The sequence below is a fragment of the Kryptolebias marmoratus genome, linkage group LG22, assembly GCF_001649575.2.
Source record: "Kryptolebias marmoratus isolate JLee-2015 linkage group LG22, ASM164957v2, whole genome shotgun sequence".
Classification (NCBI taxonomy): domain Eukaryota; kingdom Metazoa; phylum Chordata; class Actinopteri; order Cyprinodontiformes; family Rivulidae; genus Kryptolebias; species Kryptolebias marmoratus.
In genome coordinates, this window is record NC_051451.1 from 22,769,168 (window position 1) to 22,785,259 (window position 16,092).

At 37.4% G+C, this 16,092-nt stretch overlaps 1 protein-coding gene across 2 annotated transcripts in view; it reads right to left on the reverse strand.

Moving 5' to 3' along the window:
* The window catches only part of eys (eyes shut homolog), a 161,562-nt gene extending 145,764 nt beyond the window's left edge, over nucleotides 1-15,798 (reverse strand). For both annotated transcript variants that reach the window (XM_025005208.2, XM_017412860.3), the window contains exons 1-4: nucleotides 15,446-15,798; nucleotides 6,390-7,276; nucleotides 5,789-5,905; nucleotides 851-1,023 (exon numbers count right to left, since the gene is read on the reverse strand). In XM_025005208.2, the coding sequence (XP_024860976.1) occupies nucleotides 851-1,023; nucleotides 5,789-5,905; nucleotides 6,390-7,134 (1,035 nt within the window). In that variant the 5' untranslated portion in view covers nucleotides 7,135-7,276; nucleotides 15,446-15,798. The remainder of the gene's footprint in view (nucleotides 1-850; nucleotides 1,024-5,788; nucleotides 5,906-6,389; nucleotides 7,277-15,445) is intronic.
* Between the last annotated feature and the right edge of the window lie 294 nt (nucleotides 15,799-16,092).

Below are 16,092 nucleotides of genomic sequence, written 5' to 3' on the forward strand. Positions count from 1 at the left end.
TTATGTAAAAACTTGTAACTGCTATGTCAGATACCATGAATTATTTATACAAGTTATAAAATTTGTCATATGGACCAATAAAACAGATTTTTATTTTAATTTGTTTTTACTAAGGCCTGTTTATGTTAAAAGATAATATCAATTTACTCAACGCAAGAACCCAAACTGTTAAAGACTTCCAGCAGAAATATCTAGATAACAGAAAAACTTCAAGTCAGAACTTAAGCAACTAATCTTTCAGGTGTTGTTTGTTATATTTAAGAACAGCTGATGCAACATAATAGTAAACAGTCTACAGTTTCTATTTTTGGTTTGACATCAAATTGCAGAATAACTATGTTATTAAACACACAAGAAAAGAAAAAAAAATCAGTGTTTTTATAAATGTCCCTTTTAGTTTGCTGTGCTTACTTTGAGGTGGGCTGTGTAACATTGTTTTGCACTTCACAAAAGTTAAGAAAACAAAGGTCACACACAGAGACAATTAGAGGACTTGTGTCTTTCCTCCAGAGAGTGCTCCATTCAAAACCCTACCATCTTTTCAAAATGTATGAGCACAAAAACATTTGCAGTGAAAGGTGAAAATTGCAGCAGGCATCCAATTACAAAAAGGTTTTGATGAGAGCCATTTCAAGCTGACACTTAAATATGCACAGGGTCATTTAATCAAAATGCTAGAGAAAACAAGCACTCCTTCCCTCCGCTCATCTTCTGCAGGAAATATTAATTGCTGTTGCAGCCCTCAGAATGACGTCATTTGATCTTGTTTTGGGACACTATTAATTTTCATGTGCCATTTCTTGTTTATGCCCCACTGAGATAAAACAAATAAGGGAAATGAAGTCCTCACATGCTCCCCCGCAGTGCAATTTCGTTCCCCCTGACATGAATGTGAAGCGCAGTCCAAGTCAACTTGAGAGTCCGGACAGTGACAAACAAATCCTTTGGGGGTTTCTGCACATTGCCCATCATTTCTGCATGGATTTGGGTCACACAGGGCTTTCTTCTTCTTACACAGTGGACCTACAAATAGTACAACAAAAGAATATTGGATTTTTATTCAATATAGGAGCTCAAATGTACAAAAGCCTCTCGAATGGCATTTTTTCCAGCTTATTCTAACACGTTTTTATTTATTTTAAAGTCTCAGGTAGTGAATGTGCATTGTGAATCAGTTCAAAGCAGAATTATTCTTGATAAGAAATGGGTGTCATTGCTTCTTTATCTATTTGTGAGGCCAGCTTGATTGACACGTTTTATCAATTTTACACAAAGAAGGCTTGTGTGAAGCTATTTTTTAACATTGTTGATGTGTAAAATCATTTGCTTTCCAGTTAGAGAAATTACATTTCATTTTGGCCTCTGGTTGCCTAGAAACAACATGTTAAGAGCCAAAGATCCTACTGGAGAACAATTAAAACAATTGAGATGTAATCAAGAAAAAAGGTTTAAGCCAACACACAGGTTATAGGTCACCATAAAGCTGAATATAGTTAGTCAGCACCACAGTTCATTTTAAAATAAGTATTTTCAGATAAAGTCATTTTCAACCAAGCTGTAGCCAGTAATGTTTTTTTTTTTAATAAATATTGTGGAATTACAACGCTTCAACCAAAAGCAGTGTAACCAGATGCACCGTAATGCTGCAGTAACATTGTGTGCAAAAGATAAAATTAGACTAAATTCACTGCAGGTTCAAGGTGAATAAAAATTTGATGTTATTCCCTAGTGGGGGGTTTTCATTTTTTGTGTGTTCTTCACACGCTGCCTACACATTTATCTTTCCAGTGACTTTCTTTGCATATTTTCTTTAATCCCCTGCTGATACGAGTGCTTGTGTCCCAGAGGCTCCTTGCAGCCTCCTCTGTGGGCATCAATCTTACTGTATACAACTTCAGGGTTTGCTTTTGCATCACCTCATTTTTACAAGTTTCCAGAACTGGTTCACTAAAAGCTGCACCGATTCAATTGTTTCTTGACACTTTTATTTATGACACAACATTTTATCATAAGATGTACCCCGAGGTGTCTTAATAATTTTGTTCCCCAGCATTCAAAGTTCAGTAATTTCATTGTTATTTCATTAATTTGTCTTGGTTTTACATAACAACAGTGTAAATATCTACTTGAATTGTTTAACGGATGTAATATTTGCAGTCAAAGTCAAAATTACAACTTTAAAATTTGACCATACCCCTAACAACTTTGTAAAAATGATTAACAAATGACAACAAGTGACTAAAGACCAATAAATATGGTAATACCTAATTAAAAAAGGGGGGCCAAATCAAAAGAAAATTTTATTTGAAACATCCAAACAGTTTGAATCATTATTCTGTTCGCATAGGCTCTGGCCTATAAGGGCAGTCAGCAGAGGAGCAGCCACTAAATTCCAGCTGATTAATGAGCCAACTGCAGCAGGGAGCTGCAGGAAACAAACAGAACTCACAAGAAGCTGATGGGACAGCAGGACATGATGACTATGCAAACTCATCTGTGGGATCCTGCTTTCTTTAGTGAGCATCGGCAACTAAAGCAAAGTTGATGAAAGCTGCCCAGACAAAGGAAAAGTGTGATTAACAATTTTTTTTTTTCCAGCAAATTATAAATTGTCCATTTTAAACTGGAGCTGGCTTTTTTTTTTACATTGTCAGCTTTTTTTTGTCTCATTCTCCAGGTTGTTCTCTAGCATTATTTTATAGACACCACTGGAAACTTCAGCAAAATTGTACAGAAATTTGTATAATAATTTAAAAAACAAGAATGTACCGCCTTCAAATCTGTACATACATTACAGATGGTTTTAAAATTCATTAACATATTCGAACTAAAATTTGCTCATTTATTTAAACATTTAATTAAAAGTAGAACTGCAGTGATTTTTTTGGTTTTACTCATCAGCCCCACTGTATTTAGAAAATATAAACAAATCTATAATCTGATGCCAGCTGCAGACTTAAGAAATGTATGAAAGAAAGAAATTATCATGGTTTTAAATTTCACTTGTTAGGATGTTTTTATTTATTTCAGAACTGTTGACACCAACTGCTGCAGTTCTACAAGTGGAATCAAGGTTTATTATTGCTGAATAAAATACAAATTTCAGCTACCCAACAATTTGAGGTCATAGCCGTATTCTCCTCTTTGTGATGATTCATACATTTTCATTAAGAGACAGTTCTGCACTGCAGGCAGGCCAGTCAATCACTACACAGTCTGTATCTATGAAGCCAAACTCTCATAAGTCATGCAAAATGAAGTCTGGCATTGTACTGACAAAATAACTACAGACCTCCAGGGAAGAGAACTACACAAAAATTAGGATGTTGCAGTTCCTGCGGGACCCAAAGCAAATTTCACAAGAGTGGGTGATTTTATTGTTGCTACAGGCAGAAGTGTGCAGTTAGCAAAAAATGTGCATGCAGCACCATGCCCAATGATGCAGCTCAGTTCCATCATAGGTGGTAGATTTTGTACCTTTTACTGATGACAATCCTTCTCAATGTTGGCATGTAGAGTCTGAGCTCTATATTATCAAAAAAAAAAAAAAAAAACGAAAAAGGAAAGAAAGACTCAACTGACTCATCAAAGACAAAGAACATCTGTGTCCTTTGTCTTTGTGTCTGTCTGAATCTCACTCCTGCCTTACAATCTCAGATGTAGAATTGTGTGCAGGCAGAAAACACATTTTTCCTTTTTTGGTATTACAGTTTCAAATGTCACCTGGGAGCCTGAAGGCCATGTGCATTCAACTTTGCCTTCCAGCCATGGTCTTTTCACAATCAAATTTTCTCTGATTCCATAAATCATTTTACAATATTAAGAAGTCAACATGGTGAAAAACTTTGGGCTTTAAAATTTAGAGAAAAAAAAAGAAAAATTATACCTTTTATCTTTTACACAAACTGACGATTCTCTGAAAAACGTTTGCAAAAAAGTGAGCAGTCATTTCTTGGAAGATTAGCTCCGGTGCTGGTTTTATACCCTGAAACCTTTAACACAGAAATTTATCTTCAAATTACAAAAATTGTAACTTCTTTATTAGGTTTTTCTTTCCTTTATGTACCCCTAAACTTTGTTTTTATTTTGCTGTCATCAACTGAATGTTTAAAATAAATAAATGGCTGATAAAGCTTAAAAAGAATGAAAAAAAAAAATACAGTTTTTAACTTTCAAACTATCTACCAATTTCTTCATTTTGAATTTTACAGAACCTGAATTACAGAATTTGAGAAATAGGATTTGTTGTTCAAAGCTCATATCAGGTTATTCAGACACCATCTGGTTCAGTAGTCTATTATTGAGCAGAGAAAATCTCTTTTTTTATAAATTATCACTTGTCTTTTATTTCAAAGACTGAATTCAGTATGCAAGTGGCATTCTCTACATTTTAGAGGTCTGAAGAAAAATGATGACATTAATTTTCAAAGGTTGTTAAACTTTTAATCGTCTCTCTTCAGTGTTCAGTTTTTTTTTATTTCTACAGCAATACTATTAATCAGTCTCTATATTTATTCTTAAAACTGCCAATTAAAAGTAGGGGCCAAAATCACTAAGAAACCTTGACCAAGACTAAAAGTCAACCTCATGTTTTTTGCCTTTTTCAATAAAGCAATCCAGATAAGAACCTAAATTTAATGGGCACATCCTTCACCAATGCTCTGCCTACCATCCAAGCCAATTCGACAAACAGAATTACGACTGACACACAACACATAACTCTGTTTCAGCTTTTGCCTTGGCTGGGAAAAAATAAAAAACTTTCTTCCTTCACTGTATGGCCCTAATGGGCTCTTGTACAAAAGGATGCCAGAGAGTTCTTTAAGCAACCCTGAAACCACATCTCTAAAATAATAAGCTGAAAGCCTGGGCTGGACTCAAAAGGCAAAACTATGACACTTCAAAAATGCTGCCAAGGCAAAGTGTGCTGCAAACAAAACAATGAATCAATGTAAAGAGCCACCTGGAGAGCTTACTCCAGAAAGTTCATTGCATGCTTGCTTTTACTGCAGGCGGTGGTATTCAGGGCAGCCTGAGAAGTAACCAGGTCTTACAGTCCATTTGGCTGTGATATCCATTAACTTAACTGTACCATCCTATGGTAGATGAGCCTAAATAATGAGTGAAACAGTAATTGTCTCCATGCAAGTTCTGCAAATCAAGACTGCCATCCAATTTTCATACATAAGCATCCAGTTGTGCTTCTAAATGATGAAAAGAAACAGTTTAGCCAATATAAATGTTACAGGGAGGGGTTATTACCATACATTAGACCTGAATTACTTGAGTAACATCAAATGAACAAGCAAATTACTAGTGTCACAGTGATTTATGTGGAATTTAATTCAAAATAAAACAGACATTTGATATTGGACACTATCATATTTTGATATATCAGCCTGCATTAAACAGTGAAACATAAAATATAAATGCTGGTAAATTCTACCCTTGCACACCTCCCGTCACCCATTTATATTCAGGATTTAGATTTTAATATGTTCAGGATACACAATACATAGCGAATTACATCTAAACTGATTGCTGTAAACCTTTGCATTAACTTCGATACGCTCAGTTAGCTAAAGGTTTAGCCTTGCCCCTTTACAGCAGCCTATCAGTAGCTGTAACATGTGGTGTTTGATTTGATGTGGCTGCCACATTTATTAAGATGACAGCTATAAGATCAAATGGGATCAGGTTTACAGCTCACAGATTTGTTTTTATTGCCACTATGACAGACAATCCATCTATATTACACCAAATTTAAAGCTGGGAAAAAGCTGCTTACCAGAACTTCCGTTGTCACAGATGCATTTGAAGGAGGTGGGCGACATTTCAACACACGTCCCATTTTCACAAATTCTGTCACAGTTCTCTTTCCCAACAACTTCAGAGCAGTTAACCCCTAGAAAACAAACAACACACCAGTCAGCCATTAAAACAAAATGAGCAAAGACTGAGGTTTGTTTTCACAAAGAGATGTACTGCATTTTATATGTACATATTTTACCTGTATACTGCAGACAATGCTGCTACAGAAAGTACATAACATCAAAGAAATAGAGATCAACCCAGGGAGTTGATACTTAATTTTGTTGGCATTTCATAAACATGATCAAATTTACAGTGGATATAGTTAATTTGTTGCTGAGAAGGTTGCATGCAGCACATTTGATTTGATATTCAACTTGTTAACTAGTGGTTATCTCATAGATTCTCAAAAGGGCAATTGTGTAAAAAAGCTTGCTTTTTCTAAAGATTAAACTGTGCAATGTTTTTAAAAAATGCAAGAAATGCTAACTTTTTTTTTTCAGATGATTTGAACCTACATGGATGTTTAACCAATTTAGGAGTGGTCAATAAGTGGGTTTAGTGACATTTCTTCTTACCAGTAAAATGTGGTGGGCACAGGCATTTGTAGGTTCTGTTGTTTAGATCGGTGGATCCATCGCTCACACAGATTCCTTTATTTACACAAGGGTTGTCCATACAGACATCAAATTTTTCACAAAACCTCCCCGAGTAGCCGTGGTGGCATTGACAATGGTAAGCCCTTCTCCAGAAGTCTGTCTGACAAACTCCATTTCCCGAACAAAGTCGAAGGAGAGGAGAGGCCTGGCAAAGGTGTGTTTTGACTGAGACATTGAGCCTTAAACCAAACTTACACAACTGTGCGTCTTCTTCATGGAGCGCAATAAAGTAATGATGACCGGGAACAATCCACTTGGCCTCAACTTGTTCACTTTTGTTTATAATGTAGGGGAACAGGAACTGTTTTTTAAACTCTCCATTTGTAGAGCAACTTTCAAAGGTGTCTTTTGACACACTGAGGATTCTGGTGCCATATGACCTGAGTGTTTCATCAGCAGACATCAGGAGTTCGTTTCCATGTTGCAGTTGAAGTGGGCATATCTGTGGGAAGTTAAAAGGCTGCTCACTCGATTTGTCTTCCCCCAGAGTACCCCAGCACTCAAACCTGCTCCTACAGATGTTTCCTGTTAGAGTCCAATTCATTTGAATTGTGTGCTTTTTAGGGTGCCATTCAAGAGAAGCTTGTCTGCTGCAAACAGTTTGGCACTGTATAACGTGGGCAGCCACAAAAACAGCAATTATGTGAAACAACAATGCCCACATATTTTCTCTGTGAAATTAACACCTCATCAGTCTTAAATTATTAAGACAAACTTCGCCAGGTTTATGGGTGAAGCAAACACAAAACGGCTTATCATGTGTTGGTTTATTCCACATACTCCAAGTCCACAGGAATAGCTTCAATCTGAAAAAAGAAAACACAAAACAACAATATAAATATTACTTGCAAATAGAAAAGATTTCTACAAAACAATAGCTGTGTTTTAATTATATTGTCTATCTACTAAGCTATGTTGCAGCCTTGTTTAAAATTCCAACCTTAAGTTTACATGAACTTCATACTGCACCAATAACCCATCACATGGTATGTTAAATGTAGTGTTCAGAAGCTGTCAAAATGGACCAACATGCATATCGGCCTGCAGCCAGCTGCTATAAAGCTGACAGATTGTGCTAATGCTAACGTCTGCAGCTCATTGTTGTAATCTTCTGACTCGTGTCCAAGTACAATAATTCCCCAGACATCTTAACTGCAAAGTGGCTCAGCTGGCTCTGGCAGAGCTGCAGGATTTGAGAAATTATTAGTAACATACATGCAAACTGAAACCATAGTTATGTCTAAATAATACACAAGGAAAAAATAAACTATGACGATTTTGTTATGCCTCCTTTGAAATTATTTTCACATATGCTATAGCAATTGGATCACTATGACTGGGGCTGGATAGTATTAAAAATCTTGCAATGTGTGATATTATTGTTTACAATTATGATAAACTCATATTTCTTCTGTCATTACTCAACAAGGGTCAGGGTCTCCTCAGGGCTCAAGGGCTTAGGGCGTTTTGGCTCAGGGCTAGGGTCAGGGTCTCTTCAGGGTTTAAGGGGTTAGGGCCTTTTGGCTCAGGGCTAGGGTCAGGGTCTCTTCAGGGTTTAAGGGGTTTGGGCTCTTAAATTTAGACTGTGACCAAAATATTGAAATCTCAATAAGGTGGCAGAAATTAGTCTGTTTCGTATAGTGGTGGGGCTAAACCTTGATGATAAGATGGGGATGTAAATCATCCAGAAGGAGCAGGAGTAGAGACGCCGTTCTTCCATATTGAAAAGAATCAGCTAAGATGATTCACGCTTCTAACCAGCATATCTCCTAGTCATCTCCCTTTTGAAGTTTTTCTAACACATTCTACTGAAAGAAGACTTCAGGTTAGACAATGAATTTCCAGGAGGAATTATATAGCCCCTCTGATCTGGGAACACCTCAAAATCTCTCAGGAGATACTGGAAAGGGCAGCTGGGGAGGGTGATGTCTGGATTTTCTTTCTGAATTCATTGCCTCCTTGACCTAATCTCTAATAACAAGGGAAAAAGATGGATGGATGGAAAAAATATTTTTCATACAATGTTTAATTTGATTCTATTTAAGTGTATTATATTTGTTATCACAGTTGATTTTCTCTAAATGAAAAAGTTTTCTACCATGAAAAAGTAGAGTTGTATGTTAATTTAAATAGTGTGCTAGGCTAGATAATGTTACATGCATATTGGGACTTTGACAAAAACATGTTGCATCTGGTTCATCAAATGAATCAGCAACTGATGAAAAATTGGCACTTTGAAGGGTTGTCCCATTTCAAAGGGGAATCATTTAACCACTACCCCTTGTGAATTCAAACTAAGAGCCAAGGAGGTTTTCAAAATGTACAGGAAGGTGAAAAGTTAATAAAAAAAATAGTATTCACACTATATACAGGTGAGTAAACAAGTGAAAACTTTGAGCTCAGTGAACATTTTCTTGACAGACTAAAACTTTAATTAGAGCATTCTGACTAACAGATTGTGAAGAATTAGTTCCACTGTAATACCACAAACTTGTGGCTTCAGCTTGTCTAGCAGGAGCTGTCATAATCCTATGCAGTGCTGCTGACCACCAAGTGTGTCACAGCAGTCTCAGACTCCCCGAGGTTTCTACAGAGTGACAGTGTCAGATGAAATATTCTCTCTCCTCGGCTGGTGCCTGATACCTCAGTGTCAGGCAGTGAGATGAGTTAAGGCAGACAGCATTGTCTTTCTCCCTCAGGCCCTTTTCAAACGTGGGCTCCAGATAAAAACAACTAAGTAGAGAAGCATCGCTGCAAGAAAAAACTCTGCCCCTTGATCAGCTCAGAAGGGCTGATACAAAAAACTGCATGGTGATAAGTAATAAAACACTGAATATGGAACACAAATATCAGTAGAAGGGTGGAAAGATAAAGTGAATGAGATTGCAAGTGTTGTCATTAGGGCTCTGTGGGGAACTAGAGGACCTCATTTACATGAGATGAGGTTGGCTATTGTGCTTCACTGAACGAATCAGAAAGCTGCACCTAATTTCTGAAGGAAAAAAAAATTAAAAATCAAATATGTTAGTGAAAATGTGTAATTGCTCTAGTGCTTGCAGATTATTCATTATAAGCACAGTGGCACACGACCAAATTACACCATAGCTGTTTATTGTATTAGTCAACTTGAACTTAAAGCTGCTTTAATCTAGATTTTTACATTAACAATTAATCAAAATGAACTATGAAAAACATAAAAGAAGATGATGAAAATGCATAGGTGTATTACCCTAGGTCTATAGAGAATTTGAATGTTTCTTGTTTTTTATGACTTCACTCATTTGGTTCACTGCTGGAGAACTTATTGTCACTACTAGCAGGCAGTTGTTTTCAGTAGAAAAGCTCCAAAAACCCCACTGTGTGCTACTCGTAAGCCCCAAAGGGACATGTTGAAGACTTCTGACAGACCACTACCACCTGCAAAGAGAGACGTATGTTAGCAATAAATACCACCAACGACAGCAGAAAACAAGATTTTCAGTCCCCTTCCAAGCTTGTTTATCTTCGCTACAAATGTCCGCAAGCTAAAATGGCATACAGTCTTCAACCAGAGGCATTTTTTTTTTTTACTTTTCAGTTTTAAAACTATTCTGATAAATGCTTAATGAATGCAAAAACCGTCAAAGAATATGAACGGATGAAAATTTAAACAAAACTTGTCAAGCCACACTATCAAATAAAAAGGTATTGTGAGGCTGGAGCCAGGCCCCAGCTGACATTGTCGTGAAAGGTAATTCCCTGGGCACTTCAATCCAGCATGGTGAGACAGAGACAACCATTCACGCTGACACTCACTGCAAGAGTAGATTTAGAACCACCGGTTAGCAGAAACATTTATGTCTTTGTACTGCAGGAGAAAGACATCACTCAGAGAAAACTCGTGCAGTCAATGGGAAAAGGTGCACAAAGAAAGTCACCATGAGAAGAATGACCTACAGCATACCTCACCAACCGCCAATGTTAAACCATGTAAACAATTATAAAATCCAAAAGTGATAAAGAAAATAAAATCATAGAAGAAATTTTCAAAGGATCCCTAAAACAACAAGAACAATAAAATTCTAATACATCCACAGATATGAGTAGTATTGACTTGATATAAGTATTTTGACCTATAAGTTTCAAGTGATGGTAGAAAAAGATTGCTACTTCCACTGAGGATAACACTCAAGACTTCCACAGTGTCTGGTACAATTCAACATCATTCTGGATAATAGCACATAAAAACCATGCACTTCTATTCAGGTATCACAAATGACAAGACCTGGGTCCCCCTTAGAAGAATTCTTGTCCATCTAAGATCTAGAATCCAATGCCGAGGGCAGTGACAGCTGGATTAAAGACCATCTTATATCACCATGGATGTGACAGCAAACTGACAGCTTCAACAAGTAGTATGGGAAAGTAGACAGACTTGATTTTTCTTTTTTACTCCAATTTTCAGGCATGTTGCATTGGGACAAAAAGATGCCAGTGATTTTAAACTGAGCTCAGTACATTTGATCCTGATATCGCCATCCCCATAACTTATAATACATCAATGCAAACTAGTTTTACCAGCCTGCAATCCAAAGTGAGATACTTACAGGCTGTTTCAACCCAACATAATTTGCAAGTTGAATGCCATTTAGACCCTAAAGCGTAATCACTCAACCTAATTGTGTTGTCATTGAAATTCATTGAATCTGAAGTACATTCAATACTATCTAATACAGTGATTTTAAAGCAATCTATACCACAGATCTCCACCTGAATAAACAATAAACAGTTAAATGGATCTAAAGGTTTTCTTGGATATTAAGATGCGTTAATGGTATGGATCAATGGAGGATTAAACAGAGCTACAAGCAAGGGTGGTTCAAGTATAATAGGGGTCAATGGGTCAGAAGACAGGTTGTGCATAGAGAGGTCAAATAATTGTTTCACACAGTGTCCTGCTATCAATATACTCAAGTTCATCCCATGATTTAAGATGCCAATCATGCAGGTGTGCAGAGGGCAATAGATCAAGGGAGCGTTGTAAATCCTCACTTGGCTGATAACTCAGCAAGACACAAGGAGGACACAACAAATTATCACATCAAATTGATGGGTTACACGTCAATGACTGTCTGTTTTACAAGAAAATGCAATGGCTCAACTTTAAAAAAATATTTCATAAAAGAACATTAATCACTGAAACTCATATGTAGGTCTTTTTTGAATAAAGAGGGATAACTTGGTACCTTAAAAGTGGGTATTTGTGCTCAATTATAGCCAGTTTTTTATAAATGTTAATGTTCAGGACAAAAAGGGATAGTAAATAAACTCAGCAATAAAAATAATAAATGTTTGCAGAGCTATAAACTTAATTCTGTTTCACTAAATACAGCCCAGTGAATACACTTTGTTTCAAAACTAGGACAAATCTAAAACCATTTGCAAACTTACCATCTAATGAGAAATATGGCGTTTTCATTTTTCTTCAAAAGTAGCAAAGTTTCGCACAATAAGCTGTCAGTGAGCTGCACAGAAACAGTGATGAAGATGAGGCCAAGAGAGTGAGCTGCAGTTGCTAGTTACAGCACAATGGCACTCATGCAAAAATGAGGACGCACAGGTGTAAGTTGAGGCAAACATTGTTGAGATAAATAGTGCAATCCTCCTTGCATATGGTAATTTCTCATTATCGTCTACTGATTCAGAAGTTCTTACAACCTGACAGCTGCAGTGACTGCTGTTTTAGAGATTATTGTAGGGTTTTTTTTTTTCCCCTTGCTCGGGGACTGGGGATAACTTTTCAGAGGTTCGCAAATGTACTGCATGTTAAATAGAGTAGAATGAAATTTAGAATTCACACTGAGAAACTCGTGTGCGTCTTTGTCAAAACGTATTCTCAGGAATCATCGGGAATCATAAGAACTTTTGTTTTTCCAAATATATTATGGTGAAACTGTTGAAAAAAAAAACCAAGCAAACATATTTATTTATTTCTATCACTGACTATAGAAAGGCAAAAGCAGATAATATTTTTGCCTGAGTCTGCGTGTACGTGTCTGTTTATTACCAAAATAGCTCATAAACCACTTGAACAAAATGAATGAAACTTGCAGAAAATAATCATTTGATATACAACTAATTATGTTTTGGAGACAGCACAATTCAAGATGGCCACCACTGCCAACTGACCTATAAAAACAACAATGGCTAAAACTCTGGCTCTCAATTCTAAGTTAACCTAATTCGATGTGGTTGTAGCTGAGACTGATTTTCAACATAGATTCTGAGTGCTAACACAGATTGTGGTGAATCTTTGTTTAAAATTTTGCCATTAACCATTTGGAGACAGTCTGTTAGCAAAATATCTTATTTGTCTTGACAGAATTTAATGAAACTTTGAGGAAATAATCATCAGATATTCTTCTAAAACTGATTAGCTTTTGAAGACAGGCAAATTCAAGATGGCAATCACAGACAAGTGTCCTTAGAAAACACAAAAATACCAGATTTTAACACAACATTATATTTGTAAGATAATGATCCATTTCACAGTAGGTCACAGCAGAAAGAAGTCAAATGTCCTCATGACTAAGTATGTCAGAGCACATACTCCTTTCTGAACACATTAACAAATCAAAGCTACTTCAGCTCCAAGATTTGTGGCTGTGAACCAGAAACCAGAAACATTATCATCACTTGATAATGCAAGATATATCAGCTCTGATTTCCTGCAGGTGAGCTTCAAAGCTGCAGAAGTCAGTTTAATTTTCTGTGTGCTATTAGCAGCAGGATGCCACAGAGACGGCACAGAGCCACTGATGTCACTTGGAGCCACTGGAGGACTGATTAGCCAAACACCAGCAGGCTGCTGGCCACAGCCGCTGGTGGACTCATCATTTCTGCTCCTGGGGCAACTATAAGGATCCCTACTAATCAGTTATAACACTGATGAGCATCCTGGCCCCGCAACCCTGAAAACGTCGCCCCACATTGATTTTCTCCCTCTAAATGCAGAACTTGATGCAGATAGCAAACCTTTTTACCCCTCAGTTTTCGTACAGGGGATGAGTAGTTACAGTAAACAAGTTTAATTTCCCACACATCCCTTGTTTCATTTCATCTTCACTTCTTATAACCTCAGAAAACCATTACAAGAGCTGCAACTGCACAATGTTTTCAAGAACATAATACCTCAAATAAGGTTTAACCATGGGTTAAATTAGCCCGGAGCCTGCAGCAGCACAGCTTTGTCAGCGTGACTTCACCTCCGTTGCCTGCTCATTTTTGTTTGAGGCAATACCTGTATCAGTCACTAACCCCTGTAGTATAGTCTACAGTGTTTCCTGTTTATATGGTGCTCTGGAGGAGAACCTCAATAAGGTAAGGTTGTGTGTCTTTGTTTGTTTGTAACACTTGTGCAATGCTTGTGGGAGTTGAATTATATACACTCTTTGCCACACAGAGCCTTGAGAGCCCTGCGTAAAGAAAATACTGCAAGTCTATAGAGCAGCTTGGTCATGGTCATCATAGTCCACAGTATGTGGTGCACATGCAGAGCAGAAAATTGCTTCCCAATTGTGTCAGTGCAGGTGGTGGGTCAGTGCATGAAAAGAAAAGGTTTTGTTGCATGGGTTAACTAAGTATCCTTCCTAATTTTTCCTCCAAGAAAGCTCCAGTGTATCAATATGAAAAATAATCATTTTTATGCTTTATTTAGAATTTTTTCCCCCCTTTTCTTTTGCTGTAATAAAAACTGAAATTAATTAAACATGGAGGACAACACCTGATGCATCTTAAACTGATGGAAATATCTCCATATATGGGGTGAATTGGAGGGTTTGACCCCCAACTAATATAAGATATGATTTAGGGTTAAATTTCTATATTCCATTTTACCTGTATTCATACATTTTAAACTTTGTCTCATATTTAAACATGAAACCCATAAAGCAGCTGTTACATGAGCCTCCCCTTAAATTATACCATTAGCTGAACCTCCTGTTTTGAGTTCCTGTCTAGAGGTGTTAATATTCACCACAAGTTAAAGTCAGCAGTGAGTTCTGTTCAGTGAGTTCTAATTTATGCACTTTTCATTTTAGAGCATTTGAATTAGACTGTGAGACATGTCTGACAGTAAATGTAACTTTTACGTGAAATTACAGTTTAGATAACTAACATAAATGGCAGACTAAATTAAATCAGAAAAAAATATAAAATAAAAAAAAACCCTAAAAATATGTTTGTATTGGATGGGTCTCTGATGGTCACTGTATAATTCACACACTTGACAAATAATAATGAAATACAAAACCAGCTCTGAACATAAAAAGATTGATGTATTGTTTAAACATAAAAGAGTTACGGAACAGATACAAAGGTACAGTGATGAGCACAGGGCGTCTTTAAATTCTTCTGCTTCAATAAAACGTTTAATCTGTAATCCCAAACATGCCCTTTAGTTGAGCTCCATTAGCATCCCTGATTGTGTGAGTAAAGTGTTTGATTATTGATCAGCCTGTGCAGTGTGGGAAGAGGCTGCCTCTCTCACTCAGGAATCTCAGTTAGATTTACATCAACTCTAAATCTGGACTGATCTGTAGCGCTGAAGTTTAGCAGTATTCTTCCAAGTACATCAGCTCCATTACTACACTTAAAACTGCAACCGACGCTCTTGAGCAGGTAAGTCTTGGCGTCAGGGAGCGTTATTAATTTGTGTTTCGGTTGAATCAAATTAAAGGTGCCTGGAACAATGAAGGTGTAAAAGACATGTAGAAGCTGGCCCGCAGCCAAATAAAGTTAATTAACCAACAGCTTCCTGTAGCCTTAAACTCGACCGGCGTGTCTCCCTGCACCCGTTGCCCTACAGACGCTGCAGGCCGAGGATTTCCAGCACACACTAATCTGACTTGTTGTCACACACGCACCATCTGCTGCACGCAGCCACGTCTCTGTTGTAAACTTAATTACCCCGGTTAGTTTCAGCGTGTCGTGCTCACCGTTTAAGCTGAGGTGTTCCGAGCTGGGCCGCCGACTTCTAACATCAACTCCTGGGAGGAGAGAGGTGTTTTTTTTAAGGGGTTAAAATGCTCCTCTCTTCTCAGTGGGGAGTAAAACCCGTGCGCGCGCGCACAAACAAGCACACACACACACACAGGAGGAGACGTGTTGCAGAGCAAGTGTGACGCTGGCTCAGGTGGCGCGTGCACGCCTGCAGAGGAGACGGGACGGAGCGGGGCGGGGCCACAGCCCGCCTGATTGATTATTTAATCAGGCTTAACTAAATTTTCATTAGCAAGCCGAGTCATTATCTTGTGTAAACAACTCAGCCTCTTCCAGTAAATGAAAACGATTGTAATTTACCTGAAAGCATAGATAGATAGATGTTTAGAATAAATTGTAAGTCACTTGGAATGAAAGCACTGATAAGTAAATGCAGATGATTTCTCTCTGAACACTTTACTTTCATCCCAGTTGGTTGCATATAGACTCTGGACTCAGGCAGCAAGATATGCTCAGTTCTTCTTCTTCTTCTGTGGTGTTTTATGGCGGTTGGCAAACAAAGGAAGGTGTGTATTACCACCACCTACTGATATGTAGTGGGGTTCGGGATGGTCTATATGTCTATCTTTTAAAAAAAAAAAAA